Source organism: Chlorocebus sabaeus, chromosome 9 (assembly GCF_047675955.1).
Source record: "Chlorocebus sabaeus isolate Y175 chromosome 9, mChlSab1.0.hap1, whole genome shotgun sequence".
NCBI lineage: Eukaryota > Metazoa > Chordata > Mammalia > Primates > Cercopithecidae > Chlorocebus > Chlorocebus sabaeus.
The window spans coordinates 23,126,630-23,149,695 of NC_132912.1; the positions used below are offsets into that span (position 1 = coordinate 23,126,630).

Here is a 23,066-nt window from a genome sequence, read left to right on the forward strand (position 1 = left end):
TTAATTTAAACTTAGAAGGCCACATGTGGCCAGAGGCTACTATATTAGCACAATGCTAGTTCAAATTAAGGAAGTTAAGTGACCAACCCCAGGTCCTGGAGGAAACCAGCTGATTCTCCAAAAGCCCACTGACCAAGTAGCCAGTTTAAGGGACTGCCAGTTCACCAACCTTACTTGTTTTTGTGTAACCATTTAGTTTCAGTTGAAAAGTTTCCATTTTGCATTCTTAAAGACTTCTGAGTTTGTTTCTGTTCTTCTTTCTTGTTGCTGCTACTGCAGCTGAAGGAAATAATATATTCCTGAAGATTATTTATGTTCCAGAATATACTCTTCTTAAAGATGCACTCATTTATGGGAGAGGCAGTAGAATAGTTAAGATTGCCAAGGTATACATCCTGGCTCCATTGCTGTGTGACCTTGAGCAAATTTCTTAACCTTTCTGTGTCTGATTTCCTTACCTGTAAAATGAAGATAATAGTAACCAATTCATCAGGTTGCTGGAAGGATGATCTGAGTCATGAGTTAATACACGGAAAAGCATAGAACAATGCCTGACATGCCTGACTCAGGCCAGGCAGTTGCTGCAAGTTAGTAATGATTTTTTTTTTTTTTTTTTTTTTTTTGAGGTGGAGTCTCGCTCTGTTTGTCCAGGCTAGAGTACAGTGGCGTGATCTCGGCTTACTGCAACCTCGGCCTCCCAGGTTCAAGTGATTCTCCTGCCTCCTGAGTGGCTGGGATTACAGGCGTGTGCCACCACGCCCGGCTAATTTTTTGTATTATTAGTAGAGATGGGGTTTCACCATGTTAGCCAGGATGGCCTCAATCTCCTGACCTCAGGTGATCCGCCCGCTTTGGCCTCCCATAGTGCTGGGATTACAGGCGTGAGCCCCTGCACCCGGCCATAATGATGTGTTCTTAAGCAACAGACCCCTCTTAGGGCTGTATACATGAATGTGCTTTTGATCCTGAGGAATTCTGGAAGATATATTCTAATTAATGAGAATATACAAATGCAGACTATATTCCTGAGCCTTCTTCCTGTTCAAGAGGAGTTTTAGAAATATATTCTTGTTTTGCCTCTCATTTTCCTTCTCTTTCTGTCTCTGGTCTCCAGTTTCTATAGTAGGAAGCAGAGGTACAGAAAAAAAAATTCCTTCAAATGCTTGTGTAGAATGAAAGTGAAGGGAAAGTTGGTCAACCAAAACTAAGTAGTACTTTTAACAAGTAAATGCAGGGCCCGCTCCTTTGAGCTGCCTGCTCCAGCTCGGCTGCTTCCTGCCTGGGACCCCCCCTTCATGCTGTGCTGGCCTCCTGGGATCTGCTCAGCCCCACTAATGCTAATTGAAATTCCACTTATTTTTGGATCCCAGATTTATCCTGAAACGTCCTCTGATAGCACACACTGTGGGTTTTTTTTTTTTTTAAATCTGCTTCAAATTCCTATTTATCAATATCACACAATTTAGGACCTAATTATTCTCCTATTGGTTCAAGCATTTTATTTAGTTAAGGAGAGAAACTTGATTAGCTCTCGAGCCCCTTGGCCATCTTATCCTTCTTGGACAAGCCTCATGGAAGTTGCTACGGGTTGAATTTTGTCTCCCAAAAAGACATGTTGAAGTCTTAATCTCCGGAAGCTGGGAATGTGACCTTATTTGGAAATAGGGTGGCTGCAGGTATAATTAGTTTACATAAGATCATATTGGAGTGGGGTCAGCCCTAGTTCCAAAATCACTGGTGTCCTTCTAAGAAGAGGAGAAGTCGTCCAGACAGAGAGGAGACAGCCATGTGAAAACGGAGGCAGAGATTGGTGATCCGCAGCTATAAACCAAAGATTGCCTACCTTAGAAGGTAGGAAGAGGCAAGGAGGGATTCCCTAGAAGCTTCAGAGCCCTGCGGACACCTTGACTTTGGACTTCTATCTTACAGATTGTGAGAGAGTCCCACCCATTTTGTGGTATTTTGTTGTAGCCACCTTGGAAACGAATACTTAGATGCTCCCTAAGTACTTCTTGATTCGTTAATAACATCCGTCCTGCTGCTTAGAAGCCATAGCAGTGTTGGGACTATCAGAAACTGTGGTTATGGGCTGGGCATGGTGGCTCACGCCTGTAATCCCAGCACTTGGGGAGGCCAAGGTGGGTGGATCACTGGAGGTCAGGAATTCGAGACCAGCCTGACCAGTATAGCGAAATACTGGCTTTTCTAAAAATACAAAAATTAGCTGGGCATGGTAGCACACGCCTGTAATCCTAGCTGCTAGGGAGGCTGAGGCAGGAGAAGAGCTTGAACCCAGGAGGTGGAGGTTTCATTGAGCTGAGATTGAGCGAGCCACTACACTCCAGCCTGAGTGACAGAGTGAGACTCCATCTCAAAAAAAAAAAAAAAAAAAAAAAAAAAAAGAGCAGAGCTGTGATTATGAAATCACTGTAGAAATGTGAGGGAAGTGGCTGCAACTTCTTGAGCACTTACATGCCCGACACTGGGCTCCAATGCTTTGCAAACAATCCTCACCTTCCAATAAGGAGCTATGAAAACCCCCATTTAACAGATGTGAAAACTGAGGCTTAAAGAATTTAACTAACTTGCTCAAGGTCACTTATCTAGTAAGCCATAGTGCAGGGATTTGGATTCCACTGGAGCCTGTACAGTGCACTCTTCTTGAGAGTACAAAGCACCCCAGCAATGAAGGAGCCCTCTGGACATGTGGCAGTTGCCATACCCAGGCTCTTCATGTGCATCATTTCATCAGACCTCTTGGCAGCTCCCCGTAGTGTTGTTATTATTCTCATTTCATGTGAGGAAACTGAGAGGAAGATGAAATAACTTGTCCAGGGTTCCGCAGCTTACAGGTAGCCAGCCAAAATATGACCTCACAGTTTTGGACTCCAGAGCCCACATTCTTCACTAGCTGAGTTTCCATTAAGCCACGTGGGCAGCACCGTTGACATAGGTGCCATCGCCTTCTGGTGCCTGCATTCTGAATTACAGGTGTAAGTTTCTCAGAAGACATAACCAGTCTCTGATGGTGATCCCGGCCAGTGTAACTCATGAGGTCCCTTTCCAGAGCCTTGTTGCTAGCCTCATCTGCCAGACTTACCGTCATTCTCCTCATCATCCTATAGTTGTTGGAATGAGTTTGGTGCACAGTTTTTGAGAGCTTCTGCCTCTCCAAATCAGAGACCTTTAATCAAAGGTATCTGGGTGAAGAACACTTTCCAGAATATGTTGCCACACTCCTAGGGACTCCAGACTCTCATTTCGCTAACTTGGAATGAAGTGACATTGTCCCCCACTGCCACTTCCTCTCCTCCTTCTCTCCTTCCTTCTCCCTTTCTTCTTCCACATAAGCCTATTGGGAAAGTGTTTATTAAAATCTATTGTGGGATCACATACTTCACGATCATAAATCTTCTTAAAATAAGAAGAAACAGAGCCTGATACTAGTTCACCTTTTACGTAACTTCCTGATGTCTTATGCACCATGGGTAACCAAGTAATATTGTTAAAAACCTTTTGTGTGCCCCATTCCCTCAAAGGAACAGAAATTCTTCTAAGAGGTTAGGGCTGTCAGTTATCGCCAAGTGCCCGTGCTGTTGGTTTGGGAACTGTAGAACTTCCAGAAGTCAAGGAAAACCAAAGCAAATAAAATGAAACAAAGTAAAAATCCCTTAGAGTATATGATTCAGAATGGCTTTAGTTCTTCAAGGGCAAACCTTACAATCTGTTAATCACTTAAATATGTATATTGGAATTTCTGATTGGCTTTAATATTTCGGTTCCCAGTCTTAACTTATATACGTTAGGCCTCTCATATTACTGGGTAAAATCTCCAGATTCTGCTAATTGCATCAATAAAGGTTTATTGTTTCCCATAAAATGCTTTAATGAGTTTTTATTAGTCATAGGTTCATTTATTTAAAAAATTTTATTGTAGTCGTAATTCTCCATCAAAATTCATTTAATGATCACTAGTTTATATATAATGTTGAGGATGGAAAGACTGGGATTAAAAGCTACTTAATGATGTTTTTCCCTGAGCAGAGTGGTCAGATGAATGTTTTCGAACCCTTGAAAGAGGATTGCAAAGAACCTGACCTGAATATGCAAACATTTCTAGTTGGACCCACAACTGCTCACATTTCATAGATTTCTGGTATTAATAATAAAAAAATTAAAAAATAGCTACTAACTTATGTGCCATGTGTCAGGTACTATGCTAAGCATCCATACAGAAAGTGAGGTGATAATGCCATTGCTATTGTTAGCTTTAAAAAATCATACAATCTATAAATGTAGCAAAGGAGACTTTATTTCTTCTAAAGGGTTACAGTCTTCAGGGTGGCCATCCCACAGGCTGGGAAGCAAGCTCCCAGCCAAGAGCAGACGCAGGCACTTGGAAGGGGGAGCAGCTGGGGTAGGAGCTTTATGCTGAAGGGGTTGGCTAAATATACCTATTTAACAGATCACAGGAGGGGTTATGAAAATTCGTGAAGATGGTCCTGACATACATATATTGAACAGACATGCATGTAACATATGACCTATGTTTATTTGGGGGTAGAAACTTAACATTTAAATGTATTACAATTAGACCCTGTACATCAAAAGTCTTTCAGGATACGAAGGCCCGCAAGTGCACAGCCTCTGTAAACCATCCAGAACCAGTTCATGGTCTTTTAATCAGGAGAAAGTTACTAAAATCAGTCTCTTGTGCAATCAAAGCTGTAGTTATGGCTGGTGGAACAGAGGGTCTCAGCTAGTCAGTGTCTGATGGTAGATGAGCTGCAATTGCTTCAGCACTGCTTATCTCAAGGCCAGTGATTGTTTAGCTGCTAGAGAAAAAGAAAACCCTGTGGCAGTTATAACAGAGTTGATTCTTTAAGTGTAGGGGTGTGTGACTTCAGCCTCGCCTGGCATGGCCTTAGGTCCTGTTTATAATGTGGTATAGTATTGCTACAAAGAGTCTATTCTGCCAGTCTTATGATCTCCATTTAAACATTAGTGCTGGTCATTTGTTGTGTCTAAACCATGAGAGGGAGAGGGTATAACGAGGTGTGTCTGACCTCCTGTCCCATCATGACCGGAAACTCAGTTTAAAGGATTTTCTGGAGTCCCCTTGGCTAAGAAGGGCTCTATTTAGTCAGTAGGTGGCTTAAAACTTTTTTTTAGTCTATGCTTATCTATAGATTAGGACGCTGAGGCTTCAAAAAATTAAATGACTTGCCAAGGTGACACAGATGTAACAGACAGATCCCAGATTCACACCCAAATCTTTCAGAAATCAAAGCCTTTCCTCCTAATGGCTATACTTGTGCCTAGTCTGAGGACTCCAGAGATTCCTGAGGGGGGACCTTTCCAGGGGCTTTTCCAACCACACTTGAGGCCACATCCTCTTATACCTCAATCAAAACAACATAGCAACTCCAGAGTTGCTGTCTTTTTTTCTTTCTTTTTTTTTTTTTTTAGACGGAGTCTCGCTCTGTCGCCCAGGCTGGAGTGCAGTGGCCGGATCTCAGCTCACTGCAAGCTCCGCCTCCCGGGTTTACGTCATTCTCCTGCCTCAGCCTCCCGAGTAGCTGGGACTACAGGCGCCCGCCACCTCGCCCGGCTAGTTTTTTGTATTTTTTAGTAGAGACGGGGTTTCACCGTGTTAGCCAGGATGGTCTCGATTTCCTGACCTCGTGATCCGCCCATCTCGGCCTCCCAAAGTGCTGGGATTACAGGCTTGAGCCACTGCGCCCGGTCCTTTTTTTCAAGCCAGATGTTAAAGAGCCTTGCAAAATTGTAAAACAGTGCAAGTCTTCTCATGAAACGTTTGTTTCATTTTGAAAAGTATAATTATTTGTCATAAATATATGTGATGTTAACATGTAATAAATTTATTTCACGTTGAGCATCTCTACTCTGAAAATTCAAAATCTGAAATGCACCCAAATCTGAAACTTTTTTATTTTTTGAGACGAGTCTCGCTCTGTTGCCTGATCTCCACTCACTGCAACCACCGCTTCGTGGGGTCAAGATATTCTCCTGCCTCAGCCTCCCGAGTAGCTAGGACTACAGGCATGCACCACCATGCCCAGCTAGTTTTTCTATTTTTAGTAGAGAGGGGGTTTCACCATGTTGGCCAGGCGGGTCTCAAACTCCTGAGCTCGGCCAGGTGCGGTGGCTCACGCCTATAATCCCAGCACTCTGGGAGGCCAAGGCGGGTGGATCACAAAGTCAGGAGATCGAGACCATCCTGGCTAACACAGTGAAACTCCGTCTCTACTAAAAAATACAAAAAATTAGCTGGGCGTAGTGGCGGGCGCCTGTAGTCCCAGCTACTCAGGAGGCTGAGGCAGGAGAAAGGCGTGAACCTGGGAGGCAGAGCTTGCAGTGAGCCAAGACCGTGCCATTGCACTCCAGCCTGGGAAGATAGAGCAAGACTTTGTCTCAAAAAACAAACAAACAAACAAACAAAAAAACTCCTGAGCTCAAGTGATCCACCCGCTTCCACCTCCCAAAAAGCTGGGAATATAGGCGTGAACCACCATGCCCAGCAAAATCCGAAACTTTTTGAGAACCAATATTAGACTCAAAGGAAATGCTCATTGGAGTATTTCAGATTAAGGATGCTTAACCATCAAGTAAAATGCAAAATTCAAAAATATCTGAAATCCAAAACACTTCTTGTCCTAAGCATTTCAGATAATGGGGTACTCAACCTATATTAAAAAAAAAAAATTAATGCACACATGTTTTTAAATTCTCAGTTATAATTTATAATTTGTTAAATGTTGGCATATGTAACTCATAGACATGAGTTACATATTTATAATTTGTTAAATGTTGGCATATGTAACTCAGCAATCTCTATTAATTTTGGGGACACAGAGGGGACATGAGGGGTGCCGAGACCAAAATGTTTGAGAATTGCTGCATTACACAGTTGTTTCTGTGGGAGTTTGTGCTGTCAGCTAGGCTTCCTTCTGTGGGTGGCACACAGGTGCTGAGGCAAGAGACCGAGGACATGAGCTGTTCCAGTATAATAAAATATATAAAATAAGAATAGTAATACTAGATATAGATAATAGATTACATATGAATATCATTATTCATTAGTTTGTAGCTATTACTCTTCATTCCAATATTACAATAATCCTCGCTCTACAATCATAACCTAGGAAAAATCAGGCCATACAGAGATAGGAGCTGAGAGGACATAATGAGAAGTGACCAGAAGACAAGAGTGCGAGCCTTCTGTTATGCCCGGGTAGGGCCACCAGAGGGCTCCTTGGTCTAGTGATAATGCCAGCATCTGGGAAGATGCCAGTTGCCAAGTGGACCGTGGTCTAGCAGGAGCGTCAGTGTCAAGGAAAAACACCCGCTACTTAGCAGACGGGGAAAGGGAGTCTCCCTCTCCCCAGGGGACTTTAGAGAAGACTCTACTCCTCCACCTCTTGTGGAGGATCTGACATCAGTCAGGCCCGCCCACAGTTATCCGGAGGTCTAACCGTCTCCCTGTGATGCTGTGCTTCAGTGGTCACGCTCCTAGTCGGCCTTCATGTTCTATCCTGTACACCTGGCTCTGCCTTTTAGATAGCAGTAGCAAATTAGTGAAAGTACTAAAAGTCTCTGATATGCAGAAATAATGGCATAAGCTGTCTCTCTCTCTCCTCTCTTTCTCTCTGCCTTGGCTGCCAGGCAGGGAAGGGCTCCTTGTCCAGTGGACACGTGACCCAAGTGACCTTACCTATCATTGGAGATGGCTCACACTCCTTACCCTACCCCTTTGTCTTGTATCCAATAAATAAGAGTGCAGCCTGGCATTCGGGGCCACTACTGGTCTCCGCGTCTTGGTGGTAGTGGTCTCCCAGGCCCAGCTGCCTTTTCTTTTACCTCTTTGTCTTGTGTGTTTATTCCTACAATCTCTCATCTCTGCACACGGGGAGAAAAACCCACCGACCCTGTGGGGCTGGAACCTACATCCTTCTGTGTTCATCGTCTAGGGAGTTCATTCTTTACCACTTTTCCTTCTTAGTTTGTTTTGTTCGTTTGTTTTTTGGCTGGGTCTAACATTCAGTTCTTCTCTTTCTTCCTTAGAGAGAGAGCGAGCCATTTCCTTGCCATAGCAATTTTTGAAGTCTATTTTCCCAGTGCCATTTAAGGGGGCTTATCCATCAGAGCACTGAGAGGGTGGGTCTTTGGTGAGTGGATTTACCTGCTTTCCTTCTTCTCCTTGTGCCAGCATCATGAGTCCTTGGGAGACTTCGGGAGGGCTAGGTTTCACTGCAGTTATTGATGCCAGGTACCTGGGTGTATTAATTAATCATCATCATCATCATCACCATCACAGCAAGAATTCTGGGCACTTACCATGTGCTCAGCCCTGTGCTAAGCTTTATATCACACTTCACAGAGTTCCCCTCAAATCCTCAAAACAGCCCTGTAGTGTAGATATTATTCCCATTTGCTAGGTGAGCAAACTGAGGCTTCAAGAGCTGTGGTTTCACACAGCTAAGAAGTTGCCAGAGGCAGCTTTTGAATCCCTGGTCAGGCTTCTGTGTTTAGATAACCTGAAATTCCTGTTGCTAAGCATGACTTTCTCATCAGACCTTACACTTCCGTGTTGCACCAAGATGATGATGACTTCCTCCGACCATTAGTATTTCGTTTTGATTTCTCCTTTTTTGACATTTTCAACACATGGGTTTGATCTATGTTACCTAACATGCAACACAGTTCACAAAGCACCACGTGTTTTTAGATCCTTGTTGGACATCCAGAAAGAAGGCTTTAGCATCAAAGGATCAAGAAGTCCTTTCACTTCGAGAGGCAATGGCTTCAACAGTGAAGGTGCAGTGAGGATGATTCCCGGGGGACTGACTGTCACATAGCTGGGTGTGGGATCTGGCAGAGGAGGGTTGAAATACATCCTGTTCCCTGGAACAACACGTTGGGGCATGAAACCCTCTTGGCATGTTAATGACGGTGTCATTAGCAGCTGTAGTATCGTTTATGTCTTCCACAGTTCTGAGAAAAAGTACTGCTCTGGCACTGGGTGGCCTTCATTTTCCGAGGCCCATGGTACGTCTGGCTCTGATGAAAGCCACACAGGGATCCTGAGACGTCTGGACACCTCGTTAGGATCAGCTCGCACAGAGGTCATCTGCAAGCAGGTGAGATTTCTTATTTTGTTTTACTTTCCCTGATGCTGCCCCAAGTACCACGAACAGCTCTCTTGTTCTTGGCAAATCTGGTGTCTTTTTCTAGGGGTACTTTTGTCTTCAGAACACATGGGATTCCCTTTTTGTTTTGTGTTGTTTTGAGACAGAGTCTCGCTCTGTTTTCCAGGCTGCAGTGCAGTGACACGATCTCAACTCACTGCAGCCTCTACCTCCTGAGTTCAAGTGCCTCAGCCTCCCAAGTAGTTGGGATTACAGATGCCTGCCACCACACCCAGTAAATTTTTGTATTTTTAGTAGAGACGGGGTTTCACCATATTGGCCAGGCTGGTCTCAAACTCCTGACCTCAAGTGATCCACCTGCCTCGGCCTCCCAAAGTGCTGGGATTACAGGCCTGGGCCACCGCATCCAGCCCAGAACACATGGGGTTTCTACATATGCCAGTAATGATCACTCTCTCCCTTCTGGGCACTGCAAAAAAGAGAAAAGGCTTCTCCAGCTTCTCTCTAATGTGGCTTTTCCTAGTTCTAACCTTCCACAGAGATGAGAACAGAGGTAGGATCTTCACCTTCTTTTGAGCAGGGATAAGGAGCAGGAAGCCCTTATCCTGCCATAGTGGCTGGCATCTCATCTTTGACTTACCCAGTGTGGCTGGCACCTCCATCTCCCCAACCTCCTTTTGCACCCAGCAGCATGTCACTGGCCGGCAGAGCCATGCTGTGGGTGACATCAGCATCTGTGCCTTCTGTTAGCCCAGTAGGGGAGAGTGGCTTAAATCCAGATCACAAATTCATTTTGATATCCTTAGCTGCTCATGTTTTCTGACTCATGGGTTTTGTAAAATACTAGAGGCAAGCTGATTAAGATAGCGTGGTTTTGCTTTATGTGACAAATAATAATAATACACTGGGTACTACGATATTCTTCAGTACTTACCCAGGAATTATGTTAATGCTTTGCGTGCAATATATCAATCAATTGTCCCCACCGCTCTCTTATGTAGGTAAGATAATTATCCCCATTTTTAGATGAGTAACTCTAAAGGCCCAAATTTAATAACTTGCTCACATCCTATTGATAAAGTAAAACTATTTGCCGTGACTGTGTTCTGCTTTCTTTCATTTCTTAATTGAATTCGGATGCAATAGACTTTTCTCCTAACACAGATGTCAGACTCCGGAGTGGAGTGATTTTGGGGGGGTTCATCTGTTTGGTTTTACATAAAGAGCTTTGTTTGCATTTGAAGATGACGGAGGCTTCTGTCCTTTGCAGTGTGAAGCTCATCTAGGTCACGTGTTTCCTGATGGACCTGGGCCCAATGGTCAGAGGTTTTGCATCAACAGTGTGGCTCTGAAGTTCAAACCAAGGAAACACTGACCATCTTCAAGAGTCCCGTTCCCTTGCCACCCCTTCATGTGCACTCTCAATTTCCATAATTCACTTGAATAACTTGCTTTGTTTGCAGTAAAACTGGCCTGAGTTTGCCGCTGTCTCCAGCGAGTCACTGCTTCTCTTAATTGATTTACCTGGAATCAACTTAATCCTGTGTGTTAGGCTGTTCTTGTGTTGCTATAAAGAAGTACCTGATCAGGATCTGGAAGAATTTGGAAAAAGAAAAAAAAAAAAAAACTAGAAAAATAAACAAAATTAAAAAGAAAAAAAGTTTCGTTTCCCTTAAGGGATACTTTTAGTTAATTTAATATCTATAGAAACAATGCTAATGACTGGTTTGCTGTTGATAAATATGTGGGTAAATCTCTGTTTGGGGCTCTCAGCTCTGAAGGCTGTGAGACCCGATTTCCCACTTCACAGCTCTATATTTCTGTGTGTGTGTCTTTAATTCCTCTAGCACCGCTGGGTTAGGGTCTCCCCGACTGAGCTGGTCTCGGTAGGGATCCACCCTCATGAGCCAATTACCTCCCAGCAGGGCCCAACTCCAGCACTAGGAATTATACTTCAACATGAGATTTGGAGAGGGTAAACATCCAAACCATATCACCCCAACTGCCACTTGGAGTAGAACTTCACAGAATGACAGAGGGACAGCTGTTTCCATCAAACACTTCCACAGCTTCGCCTGGGACAAGGGCGTGACTCTGGGAACATCAGGAGGCTGACTGGACTACTAAGCCAAACAATTCCTACAAAAATTCCCTGCACCTGCCACTGCAGTTCAGTCCTTGATAGACATAAGTGAGGGATCAAGTGAGAAGAGGAGGGAAAATACAGGATCCAAGGAATCAACAATGCTAGCACTGAAGAGCAGGATTGCGGAGGAGCTGTGCTCTGGGAACGCAGATGGTGATCGATCAGATGCATGACTTCTTTTCAAAATTTTAAATGTGTTGAGCATGCTACTTCCAACCGTTCTACCCACAAATAAACTGCAATAGGACTCGGTTAGATTTCAATGATTATGAATAAATGTTCACCTTCATACCTTCTGGTTACAAAGCTAAACTTTAAAATGTGCAAATAAAATATTCACTAAAATTTATGTTTGCTTTTAGGCTAAGTCAATGAATGTGCTCTTTTATAAAAAAGACTCTAGCCAGGCCCGGTGGCTCACACCTGTAATCCCAGCACTTCGGGAGGCTGAGGCAGGTGGATCACCTGAGGTCAGGAGTTGAAACCACCATGACCAAAATGGAGAAGCCCTGTCTCTACTAAAAATACAAAATTAGCCGGGCATGGTGGCACATGCCTGTAACCCCAGCTACTCGGGAGGCTGTGGCAGGAGAATCGCTTGAACCCGGGAGGCGGAGTCAAGATCACGCCATTGCACTCCAGCCTGGGCAACAAGAGCAAAACTCCGTCAAAAAACAAAAACAAACAAACAAAACCCCTCTAAATTAAAAATGACAAATAAGAATTGGCTCACATGGTAGCAGGCATTTGGTTATACCAGGACTAATATCTACTCAAGTATTTCACAAATCAAGAGTGTTGAATCATTTGTTACTGAAAGTATATAAATCATTCTCTTTGTGACTTTATGGGCAAAAAGGAAACTTCTTTATACTATTTTTCTCTTTATAAAGTTCTTATATATTCTTTTACATTTCTTTTAGCAGCTACTATGGAAATTACAACATGCTTCCTTGTTACCATCATATGAATTATTGCTTATTTTGCGTTCTCCAGGAATGTTAGCCTTAGAACACTTTATTTACATCCTCTCATATTTTGTTTTACTATTCTCATGTATTTCATTTCACACACATTTTACAGTCCCCAAAACCATTATAATATACTAAAATATGTACTTATACTAATAATTAGTATATAATAAATTAGTATAAAATATATAATATACACTAATATATATTCTAATAAATATATGCTAATATATAATATATAACATACTAATATATAATAATATGTTATTAGTATATATGGTTGATACTCATTTATATTTACCTACATATTTGCCCCTTTTGTTACTCTTTTATTTCTTCCTATAATTCTGTGTTTCCCGGTGTGATTATTTTTCTTCGGCCTGAAGAACATTTTTTTGTTTTTTTGAAATGGAGTCTCACTGTGTCACCCAGGCTGGAGTGCAGTGGTGCGATCTCGGCTCACTGCAACTTCTGCCACCCCCGGTTCAAAAGATTCTCCTGCCTCAGCCTCCTGAGAAGCTAGGATTACAGACACCTGCCACCACACCCGGCTAATTTTTGTATTTTTAGTAGAAAGGGGGTTTCACCATCTTGGCCAGGCTGGTCTTGAACTCCTGACCTTGTGATCCACCCGCCTCAGCCTCCCAAAGTGCTGGGATTACAGGCGTGAGTCACCATGCCCAGCCAAACTTCTTTTATTTTGCCCATTAGTTCATATTTCCTAGTGATGATTTTTTTTCAGTTTTTGTCGGTGAGAAAACGTATTTATTCTCCTTTCATTCTGAGGAATATTTTCCCTGAGTATAGAGTTCTAATTTGGGGAATTAGAATTTTTTCCTCTACAGATAGCCAATTATCCCAGCATCTTTTACTGAAGACTTGACATTTTTCAAAAAATTAATTTCCATATTAGCATGGGTCTATTTCTGGACTCTCTATTCGGTTCCATTGATTTATCTATTCCTATGGCATTTACACCACACTGTATTGATTATTATAGGTTCATAGCAAGTCTTGAAATTATTATAGGTTCATAGCAAGTCTTGAAAATCTTATGGCATTTATACCACACTGTATCAAAATTCTAGGTTTATAGCAAGTCTTGGCTAGTTGTTTTATGCTAAAACAATTTTGAAAAAAGAACACAGTTGGAAAACATAACCAAAACATGTGCATTTCCATATAAATTTTAGAATTTGCTTGGAAATTTCTACAAAAAGTCTTGCTGGGATTTTGATTGGTATTGCATTGATATATCAATCTGGGGAGAACTGGAATCTTAAAAATATTGAATGTCCCAGTCCATGAGCCTGGTATGTTTCTCTGTTTATTTAAGTATTCTTTAGTTTTTCTTTAAATATTTTGTAGTTTTTAGTATGTGTGTCTTGCACATATTTTGTTAAATAATGCCAAAATATTTTAATTTTCTTAATACTGTCATAAATTGAATTGTTATTTACATTTTTTTCTATTTTTCACTATATATAGAAATACAATTAATTTTTGTGTTTTGAACATGTATCCTGCAACTTTACTAAACTGACCTATATTAATCCTTGTAACTTTTTTCTGGATTTCTTAGAGGTTTGTATATACAAAATCATGTTGGCAAATAGGACAGTTTTACCTCTTCTTTGCAATTTGCCTTCTTTTTCTTGCCTTATTCACTATCTGGGTCTTACAATACAAATTTAAATGCAAATAGTGAGAGTGGATATCCTTGCTTTGCTTTGTTTGTGATTTTAGGTAGAAAATATTAAATCTTTACCATTGAGTTTGACATTAGCTGTAGATTTTTTTTTATAACCTTAATTGGATGAGGAAGATTTCTATTCCTAGTTGCTGAGAGATTTAGTCATGAAAGAGTGTTGATTTTTATCAAATATTTTTTCTGCATCCATTTAAATAATTATGTGGTTCTTTTTCTGTTTTCTATTAATATGGTTGATTATATTGATTGATTTTCTGTCAAGCCAACCTTGCATTCTGAGATGAACCCCACTTGGATATGATAGATAGTATTCTTTTTACATGTTATTAGTTTTTATTTGCTAGTATTTTGTTAGGAACTTTTTGTTTCTATGCTCATGAGTAATATTGCTCTGTAGTTCTATTATCTTGTGATGTATTTGATTTTATAATAAAGGTAATGTTAGCCCCATAAAACGATGTGGGAAATGCTCCCTCCTCTTTTATATTTTGAAAACGTTGGTGTGAGATTGGTGTCATTTCTTCCTTAAATAACTGGTGGAATTCCCCAGTGAAGTGATTTAGATCTGGAGTTTTCTATTTGGGAAAGTTTTTATTATTAATTTAATTTCCTTAATTTATATAGGGCTGCCAAATTTTCCTGAAGCAGTTTTGGTAAATTTTGCTAGATTGTCAAGCTTATCAGTATGGAATTGTTCACAGTATGCCCTTATTGTTCTTTTCATGTCTGAGTACATGTAGAAAAACCCCTTTTTTCATTCCTAATATTGGGGATTTGTCTCTTCTGTTTTCTTCACTAGTCTGGCTACAGCTGGTCAGTTTCATTGAATTTATTTCCAAAACATGGCTTTTGGTTTTATTGATTTTTCTCTTTTTTTATTTTTATTTTTTTTGAGATGGAGTCACTCTGTTGCCTAGACTGGAGTGCAGTGGCATGATCTCGGCTCACTGCAAGCTCTGCCTCCCCAGTTCACGCCATTTATCTTTTCTATTTTATTGATTTTTACCCTTTATCCTTTCCTTCCTTTTGTTTACTTTGAGCATAACTTGCACTTATTTTTGTAATTTCTTAAGGTGAAAGCTTAGATCATTGAGCTTTAGACTTTGTTTATTTTCCCACATAGGGATTTAAAGCTACACTTTTCCCTGTATGCTCTGTTTTACCCTACATCCCACAAATTTTGATATGCTTTCATTATCATGTGTATATGATATACTATCAACATATTTTCTAATATTACTTGTGACTCTTCTTTGATCTAGTGATTACTTAGAAGTATGTCAAAGTCCAGATATTTGAAATTTTCCTGGTTATCTCATTATTATTGAATTCCAGTTTAATCCTTTGTGGACAGAGAACATAGTCTGCGTGATTTTAAACTATTCAAATTTACTGAGATGTGTTTTGTGCCCAAAATATGGCGTGTCTTGACAAACACACCAGGTGCACTTGAAAATAATGTGTATTCTGCCAGTTTTGGTGAAGTGTTCTATAAATATCAAGTCAAGTTGGGTGATAATATTGTTTGAAACTTCTATGTCTTTACTGATTTTCTGGTCTAATTGTTCTAGTAGTTGCTAGGTAGAGATGTTAATATTTCCAGTGATGTTTGTGGAACTGTCTCTTTTGCCTTTCTTTCTGTCAGTTATTTGCTTCATGTATTTTTGCTTCATATACTGGGTGCATACAAATTTTGATTGTTGTGTTGTCCTTGACAATAAGACTTTTATCATTATGGAGTAATGAAATTATATGATAAAACATTTCTTATTGTGATATAATTGACATAACATAAAATTTCATATAATATAAAATTCTCCACTTAAAAATATGCAGTGTACATTTTGTCTTAAGTATATCTTATCTGATATCAGTATAGCCAGGCTAGCCTTTTGATGTCTGCCATTTGCATGGCGTATTTTTCCATCCATTTTCTTTCAACCTATTTGTGTACATATTTGCAGGATCTTCTCTAATAAACATTATTATAGTTGGGTCTTGGTGTTTTTCGTTTTTTGGCTTTTTTCCGTCCATTTTGACAATCTCTGCCTTTTAATTGAATTGTTTAGTTGATTAACACTTAATTCAATCATTCATATGCTTGCATTTGGGATCTGTTTTATTTTTTATTTTTGTCTCTGCTGTTGTTTTTCCTTTGTTCCTTCTTTTGTGATTTTTATTTTTGAATTCTTTGAATATTTTTCAGAATTCCTTTTTAATTTTCCTGTTGTCATTTAGCTAGACTTCTTAATTTTTTTTCTTTTTTTAGTGGTTGTGGAAGGAATACACACACACACACATACACTTAACTTTTCACTGGGTGCTTATAATGATTACTTCACTACTTCACATAAAATATAGAAATTTTGCAACCCCATTAGTCCATATTCCTTTTAATAGTTTTTATATGTAGTCATCTATAACATTACAAACCCCACAAGACCATGTTATAATTTTTAAAATGTGGTTTATTAAAATAATTAAGAGGTAAAAAGCAAAAAGGAAAAAAAAAACAAACTTGTGTTTAGCCAGGTACTTGCCATTACTCATGCTTTTTATTATTTTCAGAGAATCCAAGTTTCTATGTGATTTTTCTCCAGACTGAACAACTTTCTTTAGTATTTCTTATAGTGCAAGTTTGCTGGTAACTAATTCTGTAACTTTTTTTTTAAATGAAATTGTCTGTTTTTTTGTTTTGTTTTGTTTTCATTTTTTTTGTTGTTGTTGTTGTTTTGAGACAGGGTCTTACTCTGTCGCCCAGGCTGGAGTGCAGTGGTATGATCACAGCTCATTGCAGCCTCAACCTCCCAAAGTCAAGTGATCTTCTCCCACTTCAGCCTCCCAGGTAGCTGGGACTACAGGTATGCACCACCACACCTGGCTACATTTTCTATTTTTTGTAGATATGAGATCTTTCTATGTTGCCCAGGTTCATCTCAAACTCCTGGGTTCAGGCGATCTGTCTGCCTTGGCCTCCTAAAGTCCTGGGATTACAGGCATGAGCTACCATGCTTGGCCTATTCTTGAATGTTATTTTCACTGGATATAGAATCTTGGGTTGACAGGTTTTTTGCTCCACTCTCTTCTGGCTTCCATGATTTTTGAAAAAGAGTTGGCTGTTACTAGGATTATTGCTCCTCTGTACAATCTGTCATTTTTCTCTTGCTGCTTGCAAGTTTTGCTTGCTATCTCTGGTTTTATCTTTTGTTGTTGTGCTGCTATAACAAAATAACAAAGACCAAGGAACTTATAAAGAACAAAATATATTTTCTCACTGTTCTAGAGGCTGGAAAGTCCGTGATTGAGGCACTGGCTGTTTTGGCATCTGGTGAAGGCTTGTCTGTTCCATGGTACATAGTTCAGCAGTCAGTCAGAAATATGGACACACAAAATGTGGGGATCCCCTCTCTTGCCTTTCCCTTGTAAACTTCACCCCTCTCTTTTCAATGTTCACAATTTCTTGGCTTCACTTTTCTGGCTTCTCAGACCAAAAATGCTGCAGGTTTTTTTCATGTCTGCACCCCCACTTCCACTGTGTGCACCACATGGAATTCACTTAGCCTCAGGCTAAAGTCTGGACAGATGAGAACCGATCTCTTCGGCTCCCCATCGTCCCTTCTTCACGCCAGCTCACACTCTTCACGAGAGACTGTCTGCTTCTGTTCACTCAGTACTTCAGAGTTACTTTTGTATTGAGTCCAGGTTTTGCAGTTGTTTTCCGAGGAGCATAGTCCTCTGGAAGGGTCTCAGTCATTGCTCCTACAAGTGGAACCTAAAAAGCGTCATGGCCTCTCTGTCCTAGTACAGTGCACAGAGGCACATAGGCCTCCCCCAGATTCATCCCACAAGAGAGCCATTGAGTTCATGGGACTCACCCTGTGGTCATTTTGCTGGTCCCTGAGGACATTATTGGGATGGATAGACTTCCAAGATGGGCAGATCTCACATGGTTTACCTGACTGTGGAGTAAGGACAACTGTGATAAGAAGGATCAAGTGGAAACCCCTAAAACTGTGCCACCTCAGCCAAGAGAGTAAACCAGATGTATGACATCCCACTGGGAATGGCAGAGATTAAATTTGGAAAAAGTTAATTAGGATAAAAAAATGAAATAGTGAAACCAAGGGGACACCACTGCTTTTCTTGTCCTGAGTCACAAAGTTATGCTTGGCTTTAAAACTAAGTTTAAAATTTGACCCAGTAGGCACTTAAAAAGCTGCATACCTAAGCTGGGAATGGTGGCTCACACCTGTAGTTCCAGCTACTCATAGCTGCAAAGCAGGAGGATCACTTGAGCCTGGGAGTTCAAGTCCAGCCTGGGCAACATAGCAGGACTCTTAAAAAATAAAAAATTAGGCCAGGCGCAGTGGCTCACACCTGTAATCCCAGCACTCTGGGAGGCCGAGGTGGGTGGATCATGAGGTCAGGAGATCGAGACCATCCTGGCTAGAACGGTGAAACCCCATCTCTATTAAAAAAGACAAAAAAAAAAAAAAAAATGAGCGTGATGGCGGGCACCTGTAATACCAGCTACTCAGGAGGCTAAAGCAGGAGAACGGTGTGAATCCGGGAGGCGGAGCTTGCAGTGAGCCGAGTTCTCACCACTGCACTCCAGCCTGGGCGACAGAGCGAGACTCCGTCTCAAAAAAAAACAAAACGAAAACCATAAAATTCAAAAGTGCCTACCTCAGCCTATAGGTTGATTGATGGTTCTGTAAGGTGTTCTTCCTATAATTCACAGGCATGTTAGAACTCATCATCAGTCTGTGGGATTTTAAGAAGCCTGTCTAATAATATCCCAAGATGGGTCTCCAAGGTCATCATGGCTGGATTCTGCCTCTGCATGGGCCTTAACAGTATGATCCATTCCCCATGATGCAAGAAGGATTTGAACACCCGACATGGCCAGTGACTTAGAAATTCTCAAGTCTATTAACACACCGACACCACAAGATGTCCCGTGAGACACCAAAGGGGCTTTGGGACTCCAGAAAAGGTCTTTTTCTCAAGACACCCAGGAGTGAGGAATTCCGTAAGAATGGGTAGTCCACACAGGCTTGCTTTGTATGTATGTATGTCTTATTTCCTCCCCTCACAGTCTCTAGCCTTTTCTCCAATTAAAACTCACTGTCCGAGGCCCCTGAGTCTAGTTCTGAAGAGAGGACAGGAGGCAGCCTCCACAGCAGACCCAGTGCAAGGCTTGGTCTGTGCAGCCTTCTGCTTCCTGGTCTCTGCTCATTTTCTACTAAATGGAAGCATCCCACGTGGCTGCCTCCCCAGCGCTATCATGGTGGTAGATTTGTGTCTATAAAGTTATCTAAGATGTGGTTCTGGGATCTCTGAGCATGGCCTGACTCTTCATTCCCTTCCCTCAGAGTTATGAACAAAAGAATAATGCATGTGACATTTAGATGCTGATTATGGAGCATGGGAGTTGGTAAGAGATGAGGGTGGAGGGAATATTCCTAGCAATTGGTGTATTTGGCTGGTTGGTAACTGTTTATAGACTTGTTTCTTTCTAGCGCATACCCCTTGAAATCATTTTCTTTGTAAATGTTAAAAGCCATATGAAAAAAAAAAAAAAAACCCCATCTTGATTACTCTTCTTTGTACTTTAATCAGCAGCATGTCAGCCTCTGAATAAACTGTAATTCCTTCACTATGCCTGTCGAGGGGAGCATTTAGGCCACATTAAAAAATATATCTTGGTAAAGGTCTCCAGAACAATTAGCAATTAAAATAATCTATTTTGTACCTTTTACTATATAAACACAGCTGCTTGACTGATTTCACAGTCTAAGGTATCGCGCTGCTGGGGAGTCCCATCTTTCCTAATTCCACAGCTCTTAGACACACTGGAGGCATCTGAAGTGTTGTGAAGTAACTCTTGATGGTCATTAGTGCATCTTTTTTATTTGAGACAGGTTTTCACTCTGTGCCCAGGCTGGCATGCAGTGGTGTGATCTCTGGTCACTGCAGCCTTGACCTCCTAGGCTCAAGTGATGCTCCCACCTCAGCATCCTGAGTAACTGAAACTACAGGTGCACGCCTCCAAGCCCAACTACTTTTTTTTTTTTTTTTTTTTTTTTTTGTATTTTTTGTAGAGATAGGTTTTCACTGCATTGCCCAGGCTGGTCTCAAACTCCTGGGTTCAAGTGATCTGCCCACCTTGGCTTCCCAAAGCTCTGGGATTACAGGCATGAGCCTTCTATGAATTTTTAATTTGCTTTTTGTTTCCAAGTAAATCTCTAAAAGAATACTTATTAAAAATGAATCTTTCAAATCCTTAGTATTTGTATCACTTACATTTACACTCCAGGATGATTTTCTATTAAAATATATTTTCAAGTAATTTTGTCCACTTTCTCCATTATTTTGCCTGTTACACTGATTTAATAAAACCATGATGAGATACCATCTCACACCAGTCAGAATGGATATCACTAAAAAGCCAAAAAATAACAAACGTTGATGAGGTTGAGGAAAAAAAGAAACACTTATATACTGTTGGTAGGAGTGTAAATTAGTTCAGTTATTGTGGAGAGCAGCATGGCAGTTCCTCAAATAACTCAAAACAGAACTACCATTGGACCCAGTAATCCCATTACTGGGGATATACCCAAAGGCATACAATCGTTCTATCATAAAGACACATGCACATGTATGTTCACTGAACACTATTCACACTAGCCAAGACATGGAATCAACCTAAATGCCCATCAGTAGTAGACTGGATAAAGAAAATGGTACATGTACACCATGGAATACTATGCAGCCATCAAAAGGAATGAGATCATGTACTTGGCAGGAACATGGATAGAGTTGGAGGCCACCCCACCTTAGCAAACTAATGCAGGAACAGAAAACCAAATATCACATGTTCTCACTTATAAGTGGGAATTAAATGATGAGAACACATGGACACATAGAGAGGAACAACAGACACTGGGGCCTGTTGGAGGGCAGAGGGTGGGAGGAGGGAGAGGATCAGGAAAAATAACTAATGGGCACTAGGCTTAATAGCTGGGTGACAAAATAATCTGTAAAAAAAACACCCCGACTCAAGTTTACCTATATAACAAACCTCCATGTGTACTTCAGAACTTAAAATAAAAGTTAAAACAATAAAACACTGATTTAAGGTCATTTTCTTGGTCTTTTTTTTCTTTTTTAGAGACAAGGTCTCTCTATGTTGTTCAGGCTGAGCTCTAACTCCTGGGGCTCAAGTGATCCTCTCGCCTCAGCCTGCTAAGTATCCCAAGTAGCTGGGACTACAGGCTTGCGACTTTTACATCATTTTCAATCAGTGTTTCCTGCCCTACAGTCAGCTGATTGTATATGCATACCCGTGTGCTAGCAGGACATTCAGTGTTCAGGGGATGCCGTGAGTGCAGCTAAGATGCCAGCATGATGTATCATGTTCCTGTGTCTGCTTGCTTCATGGATACCCATGTTTTGTTTGATAGAGTGAAAGAAGGCCTCAGATCTCCTTCTAGCCCCTTAGATGGGATTTGAACCACCCAAGGAAGGAACTATTTATGAAATTCTCTATGGGATACTGGATAAGGATCAGAAACTGGAAGAAGGCTGACTGAGCTTCCAGTTTTTGGAGACTTCCCAAAATAACTAGGAGACATAAGAATGGCTATGTCCCTTTTCAGATATGTCTACTGTAGTTTGGGCATTGAAAGTTAGTAAGCCCATAGAGGTGGCTTACCCCCATAATCCCAGCACTCTGGGAGGCTAAGGTGGGAGGATCACTTTAGCTCAGGAGTTCTTACCTGGGCAACACAGTGAGACCCCCATCTGTACAAAGAAATAAAAATTAGCCAGGAGTGGTGGTTTGTGCCTATTGTCCTGTCTACTTGGGTGACTGAAGTGGGAGAATCACTTGAGTCCGGGAGGTCAAGGCTGCAGTGAGCCATAATCACAGCACTGCACTCCAGTCTGGGCAACAGAGCAAGACCCTGTCATTAAAAAAAAAAAAAAAAAGGTAATGGGACTTTGTGTTGTAGCCACAGGCTTATCAAGCCTGGATGTAGCTTGTATACCTATGATGATTGTCATGCTAAATTAAAGAAAAAATTATCAAGATAAAACAATTTATACCTCTTTATTCTAATTTCAGTGGTAAACAGAAAATTGCATTTAGCAAATTAAAACTTCATAGAGATATTATTTCTTACCTATGAGATTGCCAAAAGTTCAAAAGTTTGCTAACATACTCCATTGGTCAAATTATAGAGAAATAGATGCTCTTATACATTGCTAATCAGCACGTACAATGGTATAGTCCCTATCCAGGGCAATTTGGCAATACCTACCAAAAAAATATACATTTACACATGGACCCAGCTATTTTATTTCTAGGAATCAATCCCAAAGATAATACTGGCAAAAATAAGCAAAAGAGAAGTGCAAGGATATTCATCACAGCACTGTTTGTAAGAGCAAAGGATGGAAATAATCCAAATATCCATCAGTAGGGTACTAGTTAAATATAGTACAGCCACATAATGCAGCACTATCCAATTATGAAAAGAAATGAAGCCTACCTTGATAGTCTTCTAATAAAGAGGAGATTTCGCCAAATAAACTTTCTTTTGTAGATTTGCCTTTGAAACTATGGAAATATTTCACAGAACTTTAAAACAAAAATTAAATTTGAAAAAACAATCCCCAAACAACCAAAAGCAAAATGAGACAGTCAACCCAATTCTACATCATGTTAGTGGCATGACCACACACAGAGTAGGAATTTTAAATAATTTAAAAACATGGTAATTCCACTGTATATTCATAATGGGCTGTTACCTCGGACAAAAAGAACTGTAAAAGAAGAAAAAATTAAACTGTTTTCACTATCTTTTACTTTTGGTAAATAAGTAATTATGTTAATATCATTGGGAACTGGGACTTGCAGTATGGGTTTTTCCGTAAGAAAGGAGAAACTGAAGGAAGATTTCAAAAAGTTAATTTAAAAACCTTACAATTTTCCATTTGAGTTGAAAATACTAGTATGTAATAATATAAAACACATTTTATGTTTCATCTTTCAAAATTATTTC

At 40.6% G+C, this 23,066-nt stretch overlaps 1 protein-coding gene across 1 annotated transcript in view; it reads left to right on the forward strand.

The window, feature by feature from the left end:
* Positions 1 to 15,995, forward strand: part of MSRB2 (methionine sulfoxide reductase B2) — a 32,267-nt gene extending 16,272 nt beyond the window's left edge. Inside the window, exons 4-5 of the mRNA XM_008002499.3 lie at positions 9,014 to 9,161; positions 10,441 to 15,995. Of these exons, the coding sequence (XP_008000690.3) occupies positions 9,014 to 9,161; positions 10,441 to 10,545 (253 nt within the window). The 3' untranslated portion in view covers positions 10,546 to 15,995. The remainder of the gene's footprint in view (positions 1 to 9,013; positions 9,162 to 10,440) is intronic.
* The last annotated feature ends 7,071 nt before the right edge of the window (positions 15,996 to 23,066 follow it).